The sequence below is a fragment of the Falco punctatus genome (assembly GCF_963210335.1).
Source record: "Falco punctatus genome assembly, chromosome: 2".
In the NCBI taxonomy this organism is placed as follows: Eukaryota; Metazoa; Chordata; class Aves; order Falconiformes; family Falconidae; genus Falco; species Falco punctatus.
This window is the reverse complement of record NC_137581.1, coordinates 26,635,985-26,654,709: the sequence shown is the minus strand read 5'-3', so window position 1 is coordinate 26,654,709 and position 18,725 is coordinate 26,635,985. Positions and strand designations below refer to the sequence as shown.

The window sequence follows — 18,725 nt, the reverse complement described above, 5'->3', positions numbered from 1 at the left end:
TAGTTTTCATTTTGTTCTCAAAAATATGTTGGTTATAAAAATACATCTCTGCTCTCCTATGAGGCTCATGCTATAACTGGTAAATTTGCTAGAGAAATCAGTCATGTTTCTCTGAAGAAAAAACAATAAATCCTTTGAAGCAGAATAACCTTTTGGCTGCATTGTTTTAAATGGAGATTTTCATAGTAGGGACAAATTTTACAAGTCTTAGAAGTCAAACCTACTGGCTTCTCAAAGTTACCTTTGCCTCCAGTGCCGTAATCGGATATTTGTTTGCATTTTTTATGTCGTCTTACTAGCTACCTGCCTTTTCCCATTTTGCTTTTTCAAAAAAATTCATGAAGGCAGCCTTGCTGCAGAAGACGGTTAACTGTGTTGAAGTGCTCTTGCTGAATCAAGGCCATCCTGTTGAACTTGTAATTTTACAGCAATTTCAGGGACTGCAGTCTAATACTCCATAACCAAGACAACAGCAAAACCCAGTCCCATGCTTGAAATTGTTAGTCAGACTTAGGCTGCCCTTACCTGGGTCGCAGTTTCACCTTGTAAATGTGCCATAAAAGCAGAAGAAAGGATATGGCTAGAAGTTAACAGCCATCTTATTAAGACTTGCATTCTCAATACTGGCAGAAACTGATCAAAAACCGAAGCCCATCAAGTAAATGTTCTTCTTTCCCATTCCTAGATACTCTGGATAGACCTAGATATAATTAGTGGAATATTTAATTCAATAGACCTTGGTTAGCAGGTGGAGACAGGGTGGTCAGGCTAAACAGGTCTTTCTGTCAGAGCTCTTCAGCATTCTCCCTAAGAACATCCATCGAGCAGCGTGAGGAAAGTGTCAAAGAGCTGGGCTAGCTTCCTTCAGTGTTTGTTTCTCTCTCTTGTCTGACAACTTCATCACAATCCATCTTTGTTAGCTGATTGCACTGACTTGAACTTGCGTGAGTGTGTATCAGCCTTCATTAGGTCAAATCAAAGACAAGCGTACATCTCTGCCTTGCCTGTAGAAACAGATTTATACTTGGAGAAGGGTGGGGGGAAGGTCATTTGGTATTTGGCTTGAAATTTGAATCTATTAAAGGATGAAATTAATAGCATCCAGAAGTAGAACATATGGCATCCATATATATGGTACTGTATCTGCTCGATGATGTCACGCTACCTCTTAATGTTTGGGAAATGCACTTTTTAAAGCATTTAGCTATGTTATGGGCTCAACCTTTCAGACCTGACTGAGACAGAACAGGTTTAATTTGGTCTGAACATTTATTATCCCTCGTATTGCAGGCCACATAAAAACTCATGGTTTTCATTAGCTTTGCATTTCACACATAGCCTAATTTCATTTATTCTTATTTTATGCCCCTGCCAGACCACCGCTCTTGATAAGGAGAGGCAGGTTTTCCGACGAAGACGCAACCAGGATGTGAGGGGACGTTATAAGGCACAGCAAGCTCCACCTGAACTCAACTCCGAATCGGAAGACTATTCACCAAGTTCATCCGAGACTGTTCGCTCACCTAACTCACCCTTTTAATAAAACACTTTTACTCGAAAGTCTTGGCTTTAACCCTTTGAGACCCTGAAAATCCTTCAGACCTGTGTGAAGTGATTACAGCTGATCTATCCAGCAGTAAATGCTGGGATGGTGGAACACTAAAGGGTGCTCACAGAATCTTTGTAAGAATAGTTTCCTAATTGATTGAAATACTTGTTCTCTGTTTAGATTGCAACTTGCTGCTAATATGATCCTCAAAGGGTTAAGGCTATTTTGCTTTTTTATTTAAAGATAGAAGCAGTGAATGTTTTCATCAGTGAAGCTAGGAACTGCAGTATGTAATTTTAGCACATGTTAACCCTCTGAGTAAACAATCAATTTAAACCTTGACAACCCACATTAGGGCTTTATTCTGGCTTTTTTGCTTTTATACGCACATATCTTTTATAGTACCCTAAAGCTTCTTGCCTGTTTCTGGCCAAAACAATATCAAACGCGCTAATGCTTAGGGGTTACAAATCTAGGCTTTAAAAAATGAAAATAAAATTAAACAGTATCTTCTATAGCAGCTCGTTCTAAACCTGCATCATACTTCCACAGGGAGTGATTGTTGTTGGAGGATATAATGCAGGCTAAACGGGGAATTCCGTTTAGGGCAGCCTTGTAGTTTCCAGAAGATGACGTGGTGATGGCCACAAAAGGTTGCTTCCATATTGTTTGCTGCTAATGACAATGCAGAGTCTTGGGAAATGGCTTGTGGACGCGTTTTGTCATGTAATGGTATGTAATGATGTAGTTGAGAAGTTCCTGGTTCCTTTGCCTCACAGTCAGAAATGTGCAGACATCCTCTCAGCATGACCTGGTTATTCCAGGAGTCACTTTTAAAGATTAACATTGATGAGAATTACCCTTAAAATAGCTAGACTACTTCTAAACCAGCAAAAGTACAAGTCATTTAATATATATGTAAAGCCTACACTGAATTAGTGGAAGATTTGTCTTAGAATGGAGAAATTAAAAATTATTTACCATTTCTATCTGTAATACTTAATAAAATGGGCATTTACACAGAGTATACATATTTCTGGTTTGTTGAAACCTCAATGCAACATTATAGCATTATATTTAACCGTTATCCTTAAGTTGGCTTCCACAGAAATATTACACTTTGTAGACTTTTGCTTCAGATGTGATAAATTGAAAGAAAAATTATTATAAAATCCCTCAGAATTTCACTTCAATGAAAAAAGCAACTTCAAAAATCCTATTCTAAAATAAAAAATATGAAATTTTTACTTTCTCTTATTATTCATATAAAACGGAATTTTTCTCCTCTAAAGTTAAAATTTTCTCACAATGTTTATAAAGTCACATAAATGTGTTTTCCCCCCCTCCTCCCTCCCTACCCTTTTTCTCTCTTTCGCCCCTCTTCTCTCGTATCATACAGCTAGAAATATCAATGTGCTGCCCAAAAAGATATGCAGACTTTTCTGCTCTTGCTGGGAAGTACAAATAGATTTTGGAGGAGCAGACCAAGTTGCCCATGGTGCCATTTCTACTCTCAGTTCTGTTTGCATATGGAACTGTCCTGACAAACAGCTGTGACAGCTGATGTGTACCTGTAGCTTGTTGCAGCTGGTGTAATGCTCTTTTGGATTTCTAGTTGGAAGTATCACTTGAACTGTATTTCAAGGAACACTGAAATTCTTCTGTTTCTCCATCCTTTAAAGTGCATCTTTCATTGCCTCTGTCACGAAAATTTGTATATTAAAAGCTATGAAGACTTTAAATACAGGAATTTCAACTTGTGAATCGTCACAGAAGTGGTACAGGTACTTCATACAGCAAGTTTTTAAATCCACCCAGTGTTAATGATCTAGAAGTGAGATATTTAGTCAAAACTAGATCTGCAGACATCCTGCATAATATAGAGAGATGAGCATTTCCAAGTTTGATTCATCTCACCTATCATGGGCACGCATTTCAGGTAGGACTCATGGTTTGATTCACTCCATTGACTGTAGAAGGAACTCCTGTTGGAAGCTTACACCAGACACCAAACTTCAGGTTATGAGTTTATTAGAATGAATCTCACCCTAATTCAGGAGCTCTGATCTCTGAACGTACACCCATGGGCAGATGGCCTGTGCTTGGCCTCAGTTACTCTGTCTGGAACCTGAGTAGCAACATCTTAACCCAAGTGAAGCAAGTAGGTGTCTTGGAGAACTCCACAGGGGCAAGAGGTGAAAGGACAAAAGAACTGCCATACAAAAGTTGTCAGATTTTAGGTTTTGGGGAAGGACTGTGTCTGTGGCAGATCTTTGACCATGCCCATCCCACCTTAGATTCTTTGTGGAGAGAAAGATCCTTAGTAGATAGGGCACAGCCACTGCTGTTGTGAAGTTAATGGTAGTTTGATAACATTTGGATAAGGACAGAAATTATTTTTCAGTAAGATTAAACCCTCAGCTAAGGTAAAGCCTCCCTTGCCACTTACCTACATCAATTTACAGTAGGTCAGGAACTGGCATATGTTTTTCCAGCATTGCCCTTCCCACTTTATATCACAGCCTTTCCTTTAGAAGAAATGCAACTCAGCCATGTAAATGCAAGACATACATTTGGTAATAAAAAAATGTCCATTGATACCATATGCTCCTTCACTATTGGGAAAATTTGGCAGTCTTAAAGCAAAAGCTGATGTTCGTTCTTCTTAATGAGAGAGGGAAGTCAGGAGAAAAAAAATAAAATAATATGCTTCACCTTATGCATGAGAAATATTATTCAAAAATCCATCTGGGATTTTCCTATCACCTTTGCTTTGCTTTGTTTTGGAATGGAGGGTTATCATTAAAGTAAGATGTTTGGCTCCTTCATCTTCCACCATCTTGTACTGCTTAAAATGTATGTAAAAATAATCCTAGATCCTGAAAACCCTACTCATCCCCAACGTCTTATATGTTTTCAATCTTTCGTTCATGTTTTATGAACATAATTATAAAAATATATTTTAAGTTATTTTTAGGTCTATGAGAGATCGGGTTTCAAATTGCTGATAGCCTCTTTTTAGGCTTCAAGGAAAGGTGTCTGAATATTTAAACTGTTTTGAAAGAGTTGGCAATAATGGTTTGAAATGTATCCATTTATCCATATATATTTTTAAATATAACCATATATATATGTACGTATCATTTCATGGAAATAATAATGGTTCAGGCTTGTTTGGCAGTGAGATCCCTTTTTCTTGCCTAACTTCTGAATTCCTGGGGGTAAGCAAAGACAGGATATGTGCCCCTAAAAATACTTGAAACACCAGTGAAAAAAAGAAATTAAAGGTAACAGACTATTTTTAATGTGATGATCTGGGAGAGCACATAGCACACTCTGGGCATTTTACTGTAATACACACCAGTCTTCCTGACTTCTTTCTTCATTTCCCTTATAAATCATTGCATCGTATTGGTGCTAAATGTGACAACATATATTTTTTTTAAGCTTATTACAACTTCCTTAAGCCAACTTCCTTCCACCAAGCTGAGACGGATGGCAGCCATGGAAGGCACTGTCTTATCACCAAGGAGATGGAGAGGAGCACTTCCGAAGGGTGATTCAGGTCATCTAATATTTGGTCTCTGGAGATGCCTGACAGTCTGATCTTAGCATTAACAGGAGAGTAGAACAGGGTCACTTCCAGCTTAATTCCTCTCAATTAAATGTAAGTGGGGATAACGTGGACTCCAACTTAAGTGCAATATTCTAGTGAGCTTACATGCAGTAAGCAAACTTTGATGTGAAAATGTAGTACTGATAGGTGATAGCACAGGATTAGTTAAACGCTGCTGAGCTGGGTGTTGTCTCATCTAGATGTTTCCATCTAGGAGTTAACACATCTAATCTAGGGCAATCATCAAAACTTCCATTATAGCTGCTAGACTGGCTTCTCTAATGGTTAATAAAATTCTAAGATGGATGGATTGCTCACTAGATGAGGTGCCTAGCCCAAATATATTTAGAACATGATTTATTAAGTCGTGACATATAAATTAATATTTCTGTAAGTTACAATTTTCATAGCATTAATGTACAAAAAATCCAGAATACTATGGTTCTACTCAGAGGGTTAACAGAAAAGCACTAGGCATGCTGATTACATTGGTGTATCCAAACTGCTTTGCTTTTTTAGCCAGTGTTTGCTGATTTTTTCAGAAAATTCTTGAAAAATTTCAAGTTTGAAATAATTTAAGTGTTGTTGTTTAAGGAATTTCTATAACCAAATTAATCTTATTTTTAGCTTAACTTATCACAGGAATAATATGTATCATTAATGCAGTGTAAGTCTGTAGTCATCAATTTTATTAATTCCACAAGTGATTCCAGAAATCTCTCTTTTTTTAAGTACTTACTATAGAGCTTACAATGGTGGCATAGGTGACTGAGACTGTCTTTCTTATTGGTAAACAAACAATATTGTAATTTCAAGAAAGTCCTAAGAATCAGCTTTTCAGTTTGGTAGTGTACTAGTTAGGGGAAAGCTATCTCATGACATGCATTGTGTAAATCATCTTTGTAGATGAAGATTGTTCATATTAATGAACACATTCTTTTTCCTTGACATTGTAGCAGAAACTGTTTACTTGTTAATGAACAACCAATACATTAATTTGCTTCAGACTGTTAGAGGGGAAAGTGAGATTCCAGTCATTGACAATGTTATTGCTTTACAGTAGCCCTCATCTAATTTAAATGTGGTGCATACTACAATAAGCAAAGCCAAACCTGTGAATAAACTCCTGAAAAAGCCTGGCGGGTCTTTATTCAGTTGGGTGCTCACATACAGTAGCATATGACAGCAGGAAGGCTTTCAAGAATTGTTGAAATGAAAGCGATATATCCACAAATAAGAGCTAAATTGCAATCCTTTCCCTATGGGGCATATATGTTTAAAAAGAAAAAAAAAAAAAGAAAAGAAAAGAAAAATTGGCTCAGAGGTTTGCAGTGCTACTATATTACCACAGGGCAAGTACATTAAATCATTGTTATTTGCTAGCCTGGGGTGTATGTTAGAAAATGGCATCTTTTTTATTTAGTTTAGATTGTGGGCAGGGAGAGCTTTCCTAATATTATTGCAGTGCCTGCTAGTGCTGCCATGGTTAAGGCTGTGTTAGTATTTCCATTATAAACTCTTAGTCTCAAAGGTTTTTAATTTGATTGTAAAAATTTGCTTCAGGCAGAAACTTGGCATACAATTTTTCAGCTCACAGTTGATTCTTTTCCTAAAATATAAGGGAAATCAGCTTGACCTCTTTGACATTTATTTTCTAAGTGTACACAAACATTCACACATACGGACACAAAGACGGTCTTTATGCGGCTCATTTCAGATGTGGTACATTTTCAAGCACATCTCACAGGTCTTAACTACAAAGGTGACAGCTCAGAACTTTGGGGCATTTTTAAAACCAGGGAGAAAACTCAGCGATCAAGAGCAAAAATGTTCCACGTGTGGGAGAATTTTATTTTGGTGTGACAAACATTGAAAGTTTGTGCAGTAGTGGGTATGTATATATACCATGCTGAGCGCTCGTGTAATTTCTAAACCCATTAGTTTAAGTCACTCCAAGTAGCAAATGCTAAATGTGGACATGCTGAATTTCCCTGTAAGATTGGGAGAAGAAGCATTTTCATCTTGTGTTTTAGAGTAGCACCATGGACAAAGCTGACGTTACACCAGCCAAAAGGATCCACAAAGAAGAATTAAAGGAACATGTTTTCTCTTAAAGGGCAAAAAAAATTGTCTGAATAAGACAAGGCTGAAAGCTCACACTGAATAAGAGGGGTATTAGAAGCAGTCTAAAAAGCATAAGTATGGAATCATTTGAAAACTATAAAAGTGCAAGAAAGCCACGCAGTGTAATGAATCCATGTGCAGAGCCAATCAGCTACTAATCTGGAGCAAATTTACAGCTACAAACAGGCATAATTAATATACAAATCAAACACACCCAGCGGCAGATGGAATTGAAATCCTAGTTCTTTTAGCAAACATAATGCAGACCTCTTCCTCGTATAGTCACTAAATGAGACCGTGTGTAGCTGTTTGAAGTAGTGTTACATGCAGGCTAGTGGGGAAATTAGGTGTTTAAAAAATGACTGTAAATTAATATTTTTTTTTTTATTAGCAATTCTGCAGCATGCTCCTACCTTAATGGGTCCTTTTGGGAAATGACAGCTTTCAAAAATTGATGTCTATGCATTTTATGCTTGTCTGCATATATACTTGGATAGACCACACCAAATAGCTTCAGTAAGAATTGAGTTGCTATATTGAGGCTCCATATTAACTGCAATTTTCTGCAGCAGGGGCCAGAGGAAGGAATAAAGCATCCATTAAATAAAGAGTTCATGGAATGACCCACCTGTAACAGAGAAGTCTTCCTGATCCCTCTTAGTGATTGACTTGAATGATGAACCACATTGCTTACTTATTTCCAAAAGTGTTCACCCTGCCTGACTGGGTGAGGAGGTGACACTGGACAAAGCCATGCCATTTTCTTGGCATCTGCTTGCAGTGTTGCACATTTTGTCAAGGCACGAGTAAATGTTAGGTTAGGAAAATAACTGTTTATGCTAAATAGCAGAACTAGCAGAAAGCATATAGGTAGAGATTAGCCATGACACTTGTAGACTGGCATTTGGAAAATGTTTTCTGACCAGCTGATCAAACAGATTTTTGAGAGGGGTTTTTTTTCAGTAGAACCATTGGAGCCAAGAAGCTCCAATTGATTTTCAGGTGGAACTTGCTCTGTTCATGAGGAACTTTCTTCTTAAGGTGTTTCTGATAAGTCTTCATATGCATTTCCTGTTGTAGGAAGACACTGGACTCAGAAACTCAGAAGATCTCTTGTATTTCTATGTTCTTAACAGATTTTAAAGCTAATGATGAATTCTTCATACACATCTGATTTTAAGTGACAGCAGTGAATAAAAAGAAGCCTAGTTTTACTTGTCTAGAGTTACTTTCAAGAGCTGATATCACTACTATGACTGATACTGCTGCTGCTACTACTACTACCACCATTGCTGTTCAGAGGTAATTACTTTTTTTACCTACGCACCTCCATTAGGTGCCTGGAATGCTTCAACATCTGCTAACAAGACCCAAAGGGTCTTATATTAATGACAGCACTTATAAATTTATTTTCTTTTCAAACAGGATGCCCACAGCTACTGTAGCTGAGTTCCATAATATGGTGAGAGTTTGAAAACTGGTGAGAGAAATTAGTAAACTGAGAGAGGGGATTATCTGTAAGGTATAAATGCAATGGATCGCTTGACCAAGAGTATTACTGGTGCTGTGTCTTGCAAAGGAGATGAGGTTTTTTCTGTTCAGCAAATCCAAGCACATAGCAAAAGGCAAATAAACAAACCTCTAAGATATGAACTTCTGACAATTTGGCATTCATCATGAATCTTAACTAGGTGTAGTTTTTATGTAGTTACTTCAGTGTAATAAGGAGATAAAATATAAGATGGTTAACACCAGATCTTGATGACTTTTGCCATTGATAGTTAGGAGGTGGGAGGAATCAAATTGACTTACTGATGCTAAAACAAGAAGTAGTTCAGGAGAAGCATTTCCAGAGAGAGTTGATGTGAAAAAGGGAGGAGGACTCTTTAGTAATTCCTGGAGGCCAATTTATCACTTGCCATTTGTGCTGATCTTTGGTGTCGTATCTGAGGGTAAAAAATTACTCAAAGTGGTCCAAGGTTAAAGACATAACTGCTATAACTTATATTTTATTAAGGAATTAATAATAAACTTTTATATTCTGCCTGAATGAAAATTGTTAAAGGATTAATTAAGTGTGAAATTAAATAACACTTTTCTCATGTATGCTAAAAAGCTATCTAAGGAAGTGGTGGCCTTTAAAACAAGTTTCTAAATTATTTCAATTTAGAAAAAAAAATCATTTCTTTTGAAAAGTAAGAAATTTAGGAATTGCTATGTGGTTTGAATGGCATAGATGAATCTTTCATTTTCAATGTTCTAAATAAATAATTTCTAGATTATATATATTTCTGCAAAAATAGAGGGAAGCCAAATTGCATTTTTCAAATCCTGCCATTTATGCCAATAAATGTGAATTAAAAGGAGTGAGATCTGATATTTTCACCTTAACTAATGAACTAAGTTTTTAAGTTGTTACTTAATATTTGCTCTAAAATGGTAATAAAAGAATAGAAAAGGACAAATCACTTAATGCCTCAGCTCTAGGTTTAACTTCTAACAAGCTCATGTTTCTTAAGCGGAGAAGCATTACAATATATTTCAATTCAGTCATCACAAGCAAGCCACTAAGGAGTTACATCCAGCTGCATTCCTGAAAAGCTGTGCACAGGCTTTAAAAATTAGTCATGCAGCCACATCCCAGTTTTCCCACATAAACCTCTGCACCAAAGTGAGTCTTGATGAACATGATTATAAAAAAAAAAAAGAGAAGCAACTATTAACAAAATTCACACTTCGTGTGCTAATGCCCTAGTACAGGAGGTGAGTTTGGATAAGCGTATGGAAATCAAATATGGTATGAACTGACAGCCTTTTTATCTGGTGCCCTTCGACACTATACATACTAACTCTCATGAGAAATGTGAATACTGTTTTACAGTGGAAGCCTGCAAAAGCCCACTAATGACTGGAAGTTTCATTGTAAATGGCTGGATTTGGGGAATTAACAGGTGAATAAAGAAATACAATAAAAGACCAGAGGATAATGCATTGCATAGTGTACTTTTTCATTTGTTCTGACAATCGATTTAGTTTTAATTTCATACTTCATACATTATCAGCAAGTGTGCTGGAGTGTAAAACCTACAAATAAGGAGTCTGAGTAATATGAGATCCCACCAGGGTGCTCTGATTATTTTTGCTGAAAGGCAGAGAAAGTGCTATTTTATCTATGTTGGTAAAAGCATGTATTTTATCCTACTCTCATTTACAAGTTAATAGTTGCTATTTAACAGCACGTTCATGGAACAATTCTTGATGCAGGATATAGATGCAAAACTAAAGAGTCTATTAGAAGATGCCTGTCTGTCTAGAAGATAAATTTTTATGTTCACAGAGATTATAAACTGACAACAGGGTTATAGGCATGTAGTACTTCCCTTTTTGGACTTTCTCTTCCCAAAGAGTGTCCCCTCCACCGTACTGGCAGAAAAAGCTTTCGGCACGCTGAGATGAAGGTGAGTGACTTGTGAACACCATAAACCTTCATGAACCTTCACTGTCTTCAAACAAAATAGCCCCCTTCTTCTCTTACCCCTTTCACACACCTCCAGCCCCTCCAGGCCACTTGTTTCTTTCTCCTTCCTACACTCCCTTTCTCTTCTGCACTGCAAATGTGCAGTGCAAATCCCTGTGGTAAAACAGATCAGGGAAACTTCTTCAAGGAAGAAAAAAGGTTTACCCTGCATTAATAATTACCTGGTTCTGTTTGTGACTCCAGTACACCAGCATGCAAGGAAAAAGGGTATGAAAAAGTCATTGCTGCAGTGGGAAGATGGGACTGCTTTCAACAGCAGGGGTGGTGTAAATTGTAAATGAAAGGTGTAGGGTCTAAAAAACATGTATTGTGTCTGTTGGGATCAAGTTCTACACTGTTGTTCTTATATCTGGATCTTTCAAAGTGTTTTTATTTTGTATAAACAGAGAGTCAAGTCATGTGAAAAAATACTGCAATAACAAAAGAAGAAAGACTTGGAGGAAGGTGGGACATGATCATTTGTGTTCAAACATTACATATGCTCAGTAAAACTTGGAATACATAGAGAGGAGGTGTCATGCCTTCAGATTATCTACATGCTTTAGATTTATCCAATGCTTTCTAAAGGACAATGATGGAAGACACACACAGACTATCTTGCAGTCACTTGCCCCAAAGTGATAAATGACCCACAGCTTTATTATGTGTTGCCACTTAACCTTCAAGGCAGGAAAAGGCAGTTGCTGGAAACCTTAAGCCTAGATGTTGCCCCGGTTGTAGCTTTTTGCTCTGCCCCAGAGCTGCTCTAGCTAGGCAGTGTTTTCCACTTGTCATGGTGTAGGTAGAAAAATAAACCCTGGCCCGCTGCATGCCAGCAGGCAGGCTTGGCACTGCTGGTCTCTGCCAGAGAATGCCAGCAGTCACGAGGCTCCTGTGCACTGTGCAGTCATGGGCAGCTCCTGACAAAGTAAAAATTGATGATGCTTAAATACCATTTAGTCTGGCTATATAAAGGCCAGTGAAATCCTCTTTTTGAAAGTGTTGTAGTTTAACCCTGGCTGGCAACTAAGCCCCATGCAGCCACTCACTCACTCCCCCACCTCCAGCAGTGGGATGGGGGAGAGGATTGGAAGAGTAAAAGTGAGAAAACTTGTGCATTGAGATAAAGACAGTTTAATAGGTAAAGCAAAAGCTGTGCAAGCAAACAAATCAAAACAGGGAACTCATTCACCACTTCCTATGGGCAGGCAGGTGTTTGGCCATCCCCAGGACAGCCAGGCTCCAGCACAGGTAATGGTTACTTAGGAAGACAAATGTCGTAATGCCCAATGCTCACCTCCCCCCTCCCCCCCTGCTTCTTCCTCGAGCTTATATATACCCATCATGAAATTCTATGTATGGAATATCCCTTTGGGCAGTTTGGGTCACCTGTCCTGACTGTGTCCCCTCCCCTATTGCTTGTGCCCCTCCAGCCCTCTCTCTGGCAGGGCCTGAGAAACTGAAAGGTCCTTGATTTAGTACAAACATCACCTGGCACAAACCAAACCCATCCATGTGCTATCAACATTGTTCTCACAACAAATCCAAACAGCACTGCACCAGCTACTAAAAAGAAAATTAACTCTGTCCCAGCCGAAACGAGGACATAAAGATACTTAAACCAATGATAATCATAAAAGACACACTTCTGCAAAGAGACTGGAAAATGCAGCTATTGGGGTGCTGGTTTGTTGCCTCTGTACTGGCTGTAAGCATGTGCCAGGCATCAGGCAACAAATGGGGACCCTATGGGTGGCTTGCAAATCAGTAGTAAATAGTCATAACCAAGTCTTCCCTGGAAAGCAGCTGGATTTGGGGTTTGGGTTTTGCTTTATTTTTTCTAAACAGCAAACTTGTTCAAAACTCAGACTTGCTTCCTGTTACTTGTTTCTGTTATGTTCTAGGAAATGGGACTTTGGAAACATTAACAAAAAAAAAAAAAAAAAAGATTAACAGTGTTACATATCCAAATCTTATCGTGATTCTTCTGTTTGGGCAACAGGCAGGTAAGGAAGATAGGATCTAGATTATGTCCAGCTGCTCATTTTGAAGTACAGACATACCACACTCCAGGCAAGGAAATCACCTGAAAGGAAACCTTGGTAATTCATTATTTATTTCCCTTCATGTAAGATGAAGCTGGATATTGTCATTTTACATATAATTGCCACATAATCAAATCTATGGTACTACAACATTCCAGAATATCCCCAAACTGTTTTTTTTGTACCAGCTCTAGGTAGGAGAAACATATACACATAGTAAATTCAATTAATGGCATTACAGTTAAAAAGAAACTTTTAGCACTGAGACAGTTGCCTGTTATCAGAGATTGCTGGATTTTTTATCAAAGCCATGAATATGCATGTATTTGTTTAAGCAGATACTAAACTTTGAAACATAACAAGTTTAATTATGCAATGTAGTATAAAGAAAAAAGACATCTCCGGTCCAAGGCTTCTCAAATCACCTGCATAGAGAGAAATCAATTTATTCTTTCCTGCTAGACACCTGAAAAGATAAACCCACTGACCCTGAAAATATCTCTCTCTCTATTCTTGGCCACATCCATAATCCTCCTTTCTTAATAGCTGAAAAGAAAGTCATAATTAATATGCCACTAGAGAGTTTTCATTATTTCTTTGGAATTACCTCTTAATTTACTAGATTAGCCTGATTAAGTAATGAATTTGTCAGTTCCAGTTTTTCCTTAAGAATATGAAATATCTCATTTTTGGCCAGGCGATGCTGAATTAAACCGCAGCTGAGGAAGACATTTTGGCCTAGATTTCTTTTGTTAAAAATTCTTTAAAACCACTTTCTTAATGCACACCTAATTACTGAAGTCTGCAGAGCCCCACAGGCCTTCTCCACTTGCAGACTTAGCAGCCACAGAGCTGGAAGCAAAGCACAGTGGCTGGTTCTCTGTGTGCTGAAAGCCACAACACGAAGGGAGGAAGGGTGCTGTAGACCACAGTCCTGATGCTATGGCACAGAAACCTGGTTTTTTACTGAAATGCTGGGTTGCGGTGCCACTAAAGATGTGCAATCACTCTCCTGCAGAAGCCATCTCTTCCATTGGCTGGAGGAGGAGAAAATCATGATTTTTTTCCCAATTATAGGTCCAATTTTCCGTGCATTGTTGAAGCACACCAACCTTCCTTCACCAATGTGTAGCAGAAAAGTTTTGTCTTGTTTCTGCATTCATTTTTTGAGAACTGTGGACTTTTCCCTTCGGTGTTTTTGTTGCTGTTAAGAAAACAACTGTGGGTAATTAATTATAGTATTTTATTCTAATTATGAGCCTGTAACGGATCAGAAATTGTCCTCCTTTTGTCTTTACATGTCAGGAGAAACTGGTCCTCGTTCCCTGCAGCCTTTCCCATTTCAGCCAAATGGATCAGTTAAGTAGCTAACTCACTGAGCACATGCATTAATCTGCTCAGTAGCCTAATTTGGGGAAAATATGCAGTGTTGCCATTAAAATGTCAACCTTTACCCCTTATAGCTGCTATACTTGGAAGGGAGACTGGTAGGTTCCTGTCTGCAACTCAAGGCTGATGGTACCATAATTGCCATAGGTGGAAATTTTCTGAGACCATTGGAAAGGTTTAATGACTGGCTGTGTGCCTGTATGGGAATGCAGACTGGCAGAAACTTGCTTCTGCTTTGAGGCCACTGGTAAAACCCTGGGAGAGGCTAGGAACTCAGTCTTAGGAGCTGGAGTGGGATGGAGACTGGTACACACACACACACACACACACACCCCTATATATAAAATGATAGATGGAGAAAGCCAAACCACAAATAACCATGTGGCACTGAAATTCCTACAGACCAGCAGTTCGCACATCAAGAGAACATAACCAGTGAAAAGTGATGAGCTGAAAAGGAGAACACAAAAGCCTGACATGCCATGAACCAAGAAAAGTTTCCAGGCTGCAGGATTTCAGTGACTCACAGTCTAAAAGATTTGGTGGTGCAGGAGCTGTTGAGGGCTGGCCAGTTGCTCTGGCTACAGAGCATTTCACACTGCATGGAAGTGCAAATGTAGTGATGGTGAAGTGCAACTCTGTAAGGGGAGGAGCAGTCAGCTGGCTCGTGTGGACCCTGCCAGCACAGGGGAAGGAGCTAGCTGTCCTACCTCTCCACTTTGAAGGACTAGACTTCATGTTTTTCACCAGGTTCCCAAACCTGTGGATTTTTTCTTTTACGCTAAATGAAGAGGTGACAGCTGCTTTTGTTTTAACCTCCTGTCTGCAGCTCTGATGTGTCTGTGCTACAGGGTTATGCTCTGCTCAGGGGAGACTTCACCACAGCTGGCATGGAAGAAGCTCTGAAACACATCAAACGAATAAAGTAAAGTAGTAAAGCTCTAATGGCCTCTGGTGAGAATGCGCACATTGGTGTCCAGAAGCTTTTCGACTTGCCCAAATCACAAAAGCAGCATGTGGCCTCTCTCTGACCCCAGCATCAGCTTAGTGGCCAATTTTATGTCCTTGCAGCAGAGCAGAGGTACTAGAGCTCTTCAAAGAAACAACAGGAAAATGATCTGTCAGTTTGAACAGCCAAGGCCTATGTGATGGCCAAGATTTGGTTTATTTATTAATTTTTAGCTTGTGTGAGGTGTTCTTTAGAGAGGCGGTAGTCTCTGTGGAGGGGTGGCAGCCACCTCCTCTGGGAGAAGCGCAGGCTGCTCCACCGAGCTGTGGAGCCTGCAAAAATGGGAAAGCTGCTGAAAACAGCAAGGAACGGAAATAACTTGAGCTCAAGGGTCATGGAAAGAGCATCTGGAGGAAGAAAATAGGCTGGGCAGAGTTTGCTATGACCAAAAAGCCATGTAGTTGGCTGAAGTGGAGGCTGAGAGAAAGGATGTGTTTGCAAGGATGCAATGGGCAGGGGGAGGTGTATTAATAAGTCTTTTTTATTTCTGTTCTGTCCAGCATAATCACTCTGAGCTTAAAACAAGTTGGCTGGCCAGGCTTGTGTTTGAACACAGCCTATCTGGGCAATTTGTTGGCTCCTTCTGGAGCTTTTTCCTGAAAATAATAAGTTTTGGTGGGGCTGGCTCAATGCTGAACCTGACTTTAGACAGTGATCTTCAGGGAGACCTTGGTTCTCTTTAAAAGTTTGCTCATTTTCAAGCCTTTGTGCCTTGTCCTCTCTCTGCCATCCCAGAGACTAGGTGCTGCTGCCCAGTTCAGGGAGAGGAGAGGGAGTGTTTCTTTGGTCTCCCTTTTCTAAAACAGAAATGGAAATCAGACGAAGGCAAAGCTTTGAAGGCCCGTTCAGCCTAAGTGCTTTCAGATATAGCAAAGCAGAAGGGGCAGAGGGGTAATACACACAGACTACCATGCAAAGAGGATAAATTCAGAGCATTTTTCCAGTATTACAGTACCAGGAGAGCTAATGAGGAAAAAGGTAAAAGAGACAAATAATAAGGAGAAAAAGTGAAACAAAATCATGAGAATTTGGAACTAAACTGGCCACCCATTTCAATGTGAATGCACAAAAGGCAGCAAGATCCAAACTGCCTGCTGTGCCCCACGCCCTCACCCAGCTGCTTCCCTGGGACACCAGTGCTGTGAATTTACCCCTCCAGTGATTGAGGTTACCCTGTAAATGAGGTAAATAGAAATTTGGGCTAGTCAGAAAATTGAATGGGATAGCCAGAAATCAAGCATCAAACTCTTACTTTACTACTTACTTGAAGCCCAAATGTGGAAGAAAAATCTCCCACAGGACTTTCATTCAGTCTCATGTGTGCTGCCTTTCATGTGTGTCTTAAATTACACTCAAATGAGGCTTCTGTGCCCACAGAGCTGTCAACGTACCACCACTTGCCTGCGTCTGTGGAGAAAAATTCATTAGTTTAGGTGCCAGAATGCCATTAGTTATAATCTTACCTCTTTTCCTTTCTGTGTGTCCCACTGTCATCAGCCTGCTCCTTGCCCACTCGTCCCTTCACGACTTGAGTCTGTTGGCTGATTTCAACCAATTTGGAGAGAAGCAGTAGAATTTTAAAAAATAATTGAGGGTGTACAATTATTGTTGAAATCAGCAGCTCAGGAACTGAGAGAAACCTAAATTAGCTGTTGGCCTTTGTGCCAGGGAGAGACAGATGGGAGCCAGCAGCGCTTCTGCCCGAAGGGGCAGCTTGGTGGTTGTATCTGGCTGCCTTTCTGTAAGGGGTGCTGGGCTGCGGTGGCTGAAGGGATGGGTGGAGAGCTGGCTTGATGCTGCTTGATGCAGCAGGTAGTACTGGACCTTCAGGAGGCAACTCCTGCAGCTTTAGTGTCACTATTTCCCACTCGCAGCTGCAGAACTTGATCTCGCTGCCCTGCCCCAAAAGAAAGCAACAGCTCCCTCATCTCCTTCCACTCTTCCTCCTACCTGTTTCATCCCTCATTTTAAAGGGATGCTATTATCCTTCCTCTTTCTGCAAGAGAGAAGTACCCTTTGACTTCCCTTTTTTTTGGTCTTGATGCACTGAAATTAGAGGTGAAAATGGCTGCTTCTAGGCTTCCTAGGTTGATTTGTATAATTTTGATCTTTCCAACATAAAATGTGCTGTTCTGAAATTTTGTGACCATGAATGTGGCCAGCTCTCATTTAAACAGACCTCTTCAATATTTAAGTCCTGAGAATATTTTTGGAAAAAAACATTCCCTTATTTCATAATTCTAATTTTCTTCTCAGAAGAAACTGATTTTCCAGCTAGTTTTCCTTAGAAGCTATTATGAAGCTATTATTCAGCCCTTACAGAGAAAAGAAAAAGATCATGGGATAATGGCAGAGGGGGGAACCACAAAATGAAAGCTCTGAATATTTCACACATCTTTAACATTATTCTTTTAAAAAAATCCACACAGGCTGACTACACAAGTGGCACTGCCTTGCAAGCCTATGTGAACAGTTCCTTGGCTAATGCTCATCAATCTGAGGAAGGAAACCAGGTGACACACTGTGAAATGCTGACCCTGCTGCTTGTCCCCATGCCATATGGCAGCAGAAGCTGGCGTTGTTCTTTGGCACTTAGACCAGGAACTCTTTCGCCCCAGCCCACTGTTTACAGAAATAGTGCTTCAGCCCTGACCGTTAATGATGTGCATGTGTCAGATGACAATGCTGTAACCTGCAACAACCTTGTAAACTTGGGCCATAGCACAAACACTCCGAGGACAAACACATTGCAGCAGTTATGTACAAAATATTAAGTTTGATGTGGTTTAATTTACTGGAAATGAGCAAAAGGAATTCCACTCTAGAATTCCATTTCTGGAGAAATTTGGCTGGAAAGAATCACAGCTCTGTCTAGTCTGGGCCACTGGTTTTATCAGGGTGAATCCACCCCGTATAGAAATGTTATAAGTCTCTCAATGCTCTTTGGTTCCAGTGTTAAATTCTTTGATAATTGTATCTTGAACTATTTCCCTTGGCAGTCTGATCTTTAACCCAATAACCTTCTGAGTCAGATTTTTTTTCCTGTCATCCGGTTTAAATCTCTTCTTCCTTAAATTTAAGTTTATGTCTGTTTCCCTTGTCTCTGCTTTTCCTGCTGAGCTCTCAGGTTTATAGGCTGAGTCATTTCTACTTGAGGTTTCTTCCCATTCTTTGCTTTGTTTGTTCTGCTAACTTAAGCACTAAGTTCTTTTGTTCATGGACGAGAACTTAAAATTTAAGAAAGTCTTGTTATCCTCACCATTCATTTTCTCACTTCATCATGTATCTAACCTGCCATGTAATTCAATCCTTCTGCAGTGGCCTCAGATTGTTTTTTATGGAAAAAACTGTACATGGGATGTGAATGATCCAGAGCTTCAAAAGCAAATTCTTGAATATTAATGACTATGCTTTTTTATCTCCAGGGTGATAGACTGCCAACATCCATGTCTTTGAAATCCTTCCTGCAAGTAGAT

General features: G+C 39.4%; 1 protein-coding gene across 3 annotated transcripts in view; it reads left to right on the top strand.

Annotated features, from left to right (window-relative positions):
* The window catches only part of DCLK1 (doublecortin like kinase 1), a 257,054-nt gene extending 250,577 nt beyond the window's left edge, over window positions 1–6,477 (top strand). For all 3 annotated transcript variants that reach the window (XM_080377545.1, XM_080377546.1, XM_080377547.1), the window contains one exon: window positions 1,376–6,477. In XM_080377545.1, coding sequence (XP_080233671.1) covers window positions 1,376–1,540 — 165 coding nt within the window. In that variant the 3' untranslated portion in view covers window positions 1,541–6,477. The remainder of the gene's footprint in view (window positions 1–1,375) is intronic.
* Window positions 6,478–18,725: the final 12,248 nt, after the last annotated feature.